At 34.6% G+C, this 7,756-nt stretch overlaps 1 protein-coding gene across 1 annotated transcript in view; it reads right to left on the bottom strand.

The window, feature by feature from the left end:
• ADGB (androglobin) overlaps positions 1–7,756 on the bottom strand; it is a 154,175-nt gene that overhangs the window by 108,129 nt on the left and 38,290 nt on the right. Inside the window, 1 exon segment of the mRNA XM_023528329.1 lies at positions 7,511–7,597. Coding sequence (XP_023384097.1) covers positions 7,511–7,597 — 87 coding nt within the window.

A 7,756-nucleotide genomic window follows, 5' to 3' on the forward strand; every position in this document is an offset into this window, starting at 1 on the left:
GAGTGAGTAGGCAAGAAAGAGAAATAAAAGGCATCCAAATTGGAACAGAAGAAGTGAAATTCTCACTATTTGCAGATGGCATGATATTATATAGGTAAAAGTCTAAAGACAACACCAAAAAAACTGTTCAAACTAATAAAAAGACTCGGTAAAATAACAAGATACAAATTCAATATACAAAAATCTGTTGTGTTTCTATGTGCTAATAACAAACTATCAGAAAGATAGATATTTTTTAGAATCCCACTTAAAATTATATCAAAAAGAATAAAATACCTAGGAATATACTTGAACAAGGATGTTGAAAGACCTGTACACTGAAAACTATAGGACAGTGATAAAAGGAATTGAAGAAGACACAAATAAATAGAGAGATATCCTGCACTCATGGATTGGAACAATTATTGTTGTTAAATGTCCATACTACCCAAAGTCATCTCCAGACTCAATGCAATGTCTACCAAAATTCCTATTGCATTTACTCGCAAAAATAGGAAAAAATAATCTTAAAATTTATATGCAACTACAAAGACTCCGTATAGAAAGAGCAATCTTGAGAAAGAAGAACAAACCATACACAGCATGTGCCCTGATTCCAAACTATATTACAACGCTATAGTAATCAAAATAGTATGGTATTGGCATAAAAACGGGCACAGAGATCAATGGAACAGAACAGAGAACCCAGAAGTAAACTCACACATGTACATTCAATTAATTTATGACAAAGGAGCCAAGAATATACAATGTGGAAAAAACAGTCTCTTCAGTAAATGGTGATGGGAAAACAAGACAGCCACATGAATAAATGAATAAAACTGGACCACTATCTGATATCAGACATACCAAAAAACCACTCAAACTGGATTAAAGACCAGAAAATTCTTAGAGAAAAGATTAGGCGATAAGCTCTTTGACAATGATGTTAGCAATGAGTTTTTGGATTTAACACTAAAAGCAAAGGCAACAAAAACAAAAATAATCGAGTGGAACTACATGAAACTAAAAAGCTTCTGCATAGCAAAGGAAACCATCAACAAAATCAAAAGTCAACCTATGGAATGAGAGAAAATAATTACAAATCATATATCTGATAGGGAGTTAACGTCCAAAATATATAAAAAACACATACAACATAAAACGCAAACAATTTGATTAATAAATGGATAAAGGATGTGAATAGACATTTTCCCAAAGAAGATATATAGATAGCCAAAGGTATATGGAAAGATGCGCAACATCACTAATCATTAAGGGAAATGCAAATCAAAACCACAGTGAAATTTTACCTCACACCTGTTAGAATGGCTATTATAAAAAAGACAATAAATAACAAGTTTTGGTGAGGATGTGGAGCAAAGGGAATCCCTTGTGGACTGTTGGAGTGATTATAAATTAATACAGCTACTGTGGAAAACAATATGTAATTTCCTCAAAAGATTAAAAATAGAACTACCATATGATTTAGCAATTTCACTTCTGAGTATTTATCTGAAGGAAATTAAAACATTAACTTTAAAAGGTGTAGGCACCCCTATGTTTATTGCAGAACTATTTACAATACCCAAGACATGGAAACAACCTAAGTGCCCATCGATAGATGAATAGATGAAGAACATGTGGCATATATATACAATGGACTATTGTTATTCAGCCATATAAAAGCATAAAATCTTGCCATTTGAAACTTGGATGAACCTTGAGAGCGGTATGCTAAGTGAAGTAAGTCGGACAGAGAAAAATACTGTATGATGGATACAGAGAACAGACTGATGGTTGCCAGAAGTGGGGGTGTGGGATATGGGTGAAACGGGTAAAAGGGGTCAAAAAGTACAAATTTCTAGTTATAAAATAAATAACTCCTGGGGATGTAATGTACAGCATGGTGACTATAGTTAATAATATTGTCATATATTTGAAAATTGCTAAGAGAATACATCTTAAAAGTTTTCATCACAAAAAAATGTGTAACCATTTATGGTGATGGATGTTAACTGGGCTTATTGGGGTGATGGTTTTGCATATGTACAAATATCAAATCATTGTGTTGTATACTGGAAGCTAAAAAAAATTACATGTTAATTATATCAATAAATAAATAAATAAATAAACAAATAAATAATAAGACCAAACACATGGCCTTGGTTGCAAGGATCACTCAGCCTGGCAGGAGAGAGTGGCACGTTGTAAGCATGACAGGGAAAGAATAGGTATTTGAATATCTCTTATGTGCCAGGGACTTTCCTATACATTATTGATGTAAACAGCCTTTATCATACCTGACGACTTTGCGGAACTGAATGATATTTTTAATTCTTTCTTTGAACTCTTCCCTGTGACTTCCACAATATCGCTCTTTTCTGGTTTCTTTTTATTATTATGGAAATTTCTTTCAGATTCTTTTGAACAATCCCTTTCTTCTGTTCACTACTGAAAAATTAGGGTTGCTTCCTCGGAGTTTTCCTCTTATGCTCTTGCCATCTTACATACTCTACCCTCAGTAAGTACTACCGCGTTTTGAGCTTACCTGAATTCAGCTATAACCCTCAAATCATTAGCTCTGGCTCAAACCTCCCTCCAGATACCCAGGCCCAGGTATAAAACCATCTAATAGATATATGTCCAAAAACAAACAATACTCATCCCTCCTCTAGAAGCCAGCAGCATATAATCCAGCCGCGCAGAACTCTGTGTTTTTCTGGGTCTACCCCTTGCTCTATTGCACTTCCATGCTATTCTTTATTCTCTGAGTTTCCTTCTCTACCTCACTCAGCTGAATTAATTTCCACTAATCCTTTGATGTCCGTTCAATCATTACTTTTTAGGGAAATTAAGCCATATGTTCCTGCTCTGTGCTCCCAAAGAATCTTTATGCACTTCTAGGGTAGCCTTTTACGGTACCTTTTAAATTATTCGATCAACAAACATTTGAGAACATATCATATGCCAGCCATCCAGTGTCATTGTTCTAAAGCACAGAAGGCCCAATGTTGAGCAAGACAAAAAGGGTCCCTACCCTCATGCAACTTCCCATCCCAGCAGATGGATATGAGAAAGAGAAAGAGAGAATAACAGGCAGTGATAACTTCCATGGAGAAAATGAAACAAAGGACGATGGTTTATAACATAAGTTGGGGAAGAAATAATTGAGATTGGATGGTCAAGAAGACCTGTCTGAAGAGTTGATATTTAAGGTTGGTGAGACTAAATGTTATAACATATAACATAGCTGGCCAAGTGAATATATGATGGAAGATTATTCCAGGCACAGACAACACACACAAAAAAAAAAAGTCAGCAGAAAGATTTAAAAACTTCAAATGTAATGGAAAGAATTTAAGCGAGGTAAGTGATATTATCTGATTTATGTTTTAAAAAATTATTCTGATTGCCACATAGAGAATTAGCTAGAGGAGGGAGAATTAGAAACAAGAGGACCAGTTGTGAAGCTAGTATGTGAGCAGTGACAGTGAGTTCACCTAGGTTGGTAAAAATGGGGATGCAGAAAGATGAGTAAATTCATAAAGAGTGGAGGGGACATACTATTGACAAAGATCTGTAAAAGATTGTATGTGAGAGGTGAGAAAAATGAGTGATCAAGGATGACTCCTAGTTTGTTTACTTGCTTGTCTGTCTATTTTTATCTTGAGCAGCTGAGTGGACAATGGTGTAAAGTACTGAGATGAGATGTTTTAGAAAAGGTATGGCTTTGGGAGGCTAAGAATCCAGTGTGCCTTTCTGAATATTTTAAGTCTTTGAAATCCACATAGCTATGTAATTTAAGCAGTTGTATATAAATGGACTAGACTGCATGAAAAGGTGGTCGGGCATGACAATATAAACCTAAAAGTCATTGTCAAACAGATTGTTCTTTAAGGTTTTGAGACAGGAAGGAGCCCTGTTATATGTCCCCATTTAGTGGCTGAGGAACTATCCAAGAAGGCACAGAAAGAGCAGCAAATAGACAGGAGAAAAACAGGAGAAAAGACAGGAGAAAAACCTCAAGAGTGTGCTGTTGCAGAAGCCAAGAGAATTGTTGCCAAAGGAAAGAGTTGTTTTCAGTCCAAATACTGGAATGCCAAGTAAATGGGGCAAGAGAAGTGATCGCCAGATTTGACAATGTCCAGGCCTTTGTTGACCTACGGAAGAACCATTTCACTGGTGTGGTGGAGAAGAAAACACAGAGTCGATGAGGAAAGACAGAGATGAGGAGATAAAGGCAGCATGCCCAGACCACTCACTCATTCAGATTTTTTCTGAGGAAACGATAAAAAGTAAGATGAACTGGGGACCTGAAAATGATCATTGGTTTCTTTGTGCATCTGTGATTTGCTTGAGTTCCTGAGCTCTCTCGTACTCCTCGTTGGATCTCCAGGGCCTGGCAGATAGTGGGCGTTTGGTATATTTTATTTTTGCATTGAATCCCATGAAAGCTCTGAAACATAGTTATTATAATCCTAATTGAGGTTTAAGAGGCTGTAAATTTTATGCAGTCACAACTAGCAAATGATAGCATCAGGATTCGAGCAGATCTTTCTGAATCCAAAACCCGTGCTATGACTTGTCTCTTCATCTACAATAAGAAAAATGCTATGCTTTGAAAGAAAAATATTCATATATTGCAGAATGAGACTAAATAAATTCTTGAACAGTTAGGCTTAAATACTGGTGGTGGAGTGCTCTATTGACAAATGAACTACATCAAGATCGGAGAGATTTGCCAAGAAGAGTCATCTCTTCATTTGAAATTGTTCAGACATCTAAAATATATTCAAACATGTCATTGACTGTGTTTCTATTATAATACGGAGAGTTAGAAGGTGTTTTTTTTTTTTTTTAATGATAAAACTGTACTAATTTTAGGAAAACATAAGAGGCAAGGCCAGCAGTTGCAAATAGAGTAGCGTCCCACATTGGTACTCCTGTGGAAGGGTGGAAGGGTAGTAGTAGTTTGTTGGAGATGCCACGAACACTTCACTCTACCAGATTTTCACACGAAAACAAAAATCAGCAGTCAACACAATCCTGAAACTTCGATATTCTAATTTTCTTTGACTTCTGTGAAACCATGACCACAGCTGGCCAAGCCCCTAGGGGCTTTCTCTGCATACTCTAACCCTCCTTAGTAACGGAAGCACCCCACTCCTGAACATACCAGGCCTGTGATCATATTGTTCTCGTGCTTTCAATAGCATTCGCCTTCCTGTTGTTCAAATCAAACCCAGCCAAAAGTAAAGGTTCAGAGCAAGTCAGAATTTTCTCCATGAAGCCACACTGGACCCCGGCCTCCACCCTTGGCAGATGGTGATTGTTCCCATATTTCAACTTAAACATTTCTTGACAATCATTTATATACTGTTTCATGACATTATTTTCATTTAAAATTACATATATATTGCATACACACAGGAAGTAACTTTGTAATTTATAGTACAATATTAATTTAAAATTATACGAATAATGCAGCAGAATATTCATAAGAAAAAATTCTACACATCATTATACAGTTCAAAGATAGTGTACCACTTTTACTTTTTGGTTTTATTTGGAAGTGAATTGATAAATTTGAATGTCTGGGTCAGTCTCACTTTTTCTTCTTCAGAATTTTCCCTGCTTCCAAAGGTTGATTATTAACTACTATATATATTTCCAAATAATATTAAATAATCTAGTGAAAGTCATAGAAACTAAAAGAAACTTTCACTTATTATGTCATACAACACACTAGCTACTTTTTCTGACGCTCTCACCTATTCATTTAATCTTCCAAACAACCATATAGGATGAGTCATTGTATTTCATTTACATAAAAAGAAACGAGGCCCAGAGAAGTTCATTACTTAACAAAATTCACATAGCTTAAAATTGGAAGTGTAAGAATGTAAATCTATCTATATAGTTCTGACTCCAAAGCTCAAGCTTTTCCCCCTTATGTCATTTTCACAGATACTTCGTAAGCAACCATAAATTCATGCAAAATAAACATCTAAAATATTTCCAATTTTTTACTATCAATTATTAAAATGATCTCCTTAAGATTATGACAGTATGTGAACACTTTAATTTTCATGTATGATTCTAGCAAGAGACAATTCACGATTTTTAATTAACTAATTTTTTAGTTGTGAATTATTCTGATCTCCTATTTCTGTACCATCCTCTGATAGACTTCTGATAATTTCATGTCTTTGGTATCTTTATTGACTACTGTACAGAGAAAATTAAGGCAAAATTGTAAGTATTCCATCAACACTGAAGACAAAAATTTAGAAAAGTCCATACTTTTAAATCCCATTATCTGTCCACTTTTCTCGACTGACATTTTCTATATTATTATGTCAATTAATATTCTCTTCCCTTAGATATCGGAAAAGGATTTTCCATGAGAAGATGCAAAAGGGTGCTATCTGGATCCTTCCCTAAGATAAAACAAAAGATCAGCTCTCCTTCAGAAAAGTTGTCTTTCAGGGAGAGTGTTTACCCTTCCATTTTTCCTTTGAACATATTTTTACTTGAACCAAGCAGCAGCTAGTTTAGCTCTCTGAAAAGATGCTTTAGATGTAGAATCCAAGTTACTAGGGCCTATCTTCAATCTCCTCTAACCTGGACCCTGGGGTAAAGTAGCTTCCCAGCATCAATCAAAGATCAAAGATGATCTAAATTGATAACTGTATTGGGGATTTGGTCTTCTTGTAAATATCAGCATCTGAATTGATATGCTCAGATATATTGATGTAATTTTATTCTCTGCACTTTAACCTGACTAATTTCCAGTGTCAGTGGTAATATATGATGAAATTGTGTGTCTAAACCTTTATGTGTGAAATTTTAAGTAAGCATTACATTACACGGTCTCTCTTTTTTGGATGCAGATAAGTAATCTCTATATATCTAGACTTATATGAGAGAGAGATTGTGTGCTTTGGACCTAGCAACATTTAGATTCAAATTTTATTTCCTCCAGGTACAATGTGCACAGATTTGGGGAATTCAACCTCTCTGAGCTTCAATTTCTTCATTTGCAATGACATATACCTAGTTGATGGGGTCATATAGTGATTAAATAAGGTAATCTTTTCGGGACTGTGGCTTTTAATTAGAAATAATAAAGTGCCTAATGTCTAATATGTGTTTCATTATTATTTTCTAATATATATGGCTAATTAAAAGTTACTTTTATGTTTCTGTATTGAATAAATGTAATAGCTGTGTAAGGATAAAGGGACACCTGTAAATATTTTATAATAATAAATAATTAACATTGTTTTAACATTTGTAATTCAGAGAGTTAAGAATTCAATTCACAATATATATATAAGGGAACAGAATTTATCTTGAAAATTTCAAGGAATTTTATATAATACATACTATAAGGTGTTATTCTCTCAAATATTTTGTAAAAGGTAATATTTCTTGAAATTTTCTCAAAGCCTAAAAATACTTCAGTTAAAGAAATCTTTCTGGGGAAGAAAGGAAAAAAATATATGAGTAACTTAATGGTCAAACCTACTGCAGTGGAATGACTTCTGGTAGCCATCCTGTGAGTGCATGAATAACTGTGAACTCTCCTAGTTCTCTCCTCTCTGCTACGTGGATGCTAAAAAAGCAAATATAGTACAGTTAATAAAATTTGAAAACACAGAGAGATATATAGGAAATAGGAATCTCTAATACATAGTGACATAATAATAAATGTAGGCGTCATACTAGTTATACATTTATAGTACAAGAAAATGCTATTCCAACAGTCAGATGA

This window comes from Pteropus vampyrus, unplaced genomic scaffold, assembly GCF_000151845.1.
Source record: "Pteropus vampyrus isolate Shadow unplaced genomic scaffold, Pvam_2.0 Scaffold24, whole genome shotgun sequence".
NCBI classification, from domain to species: Eukaryota; Metazoa; Chordata; class Mammalia; order Chiroptera; family Pteropodidae; genus Pteropus; species Pteropus vampyrus.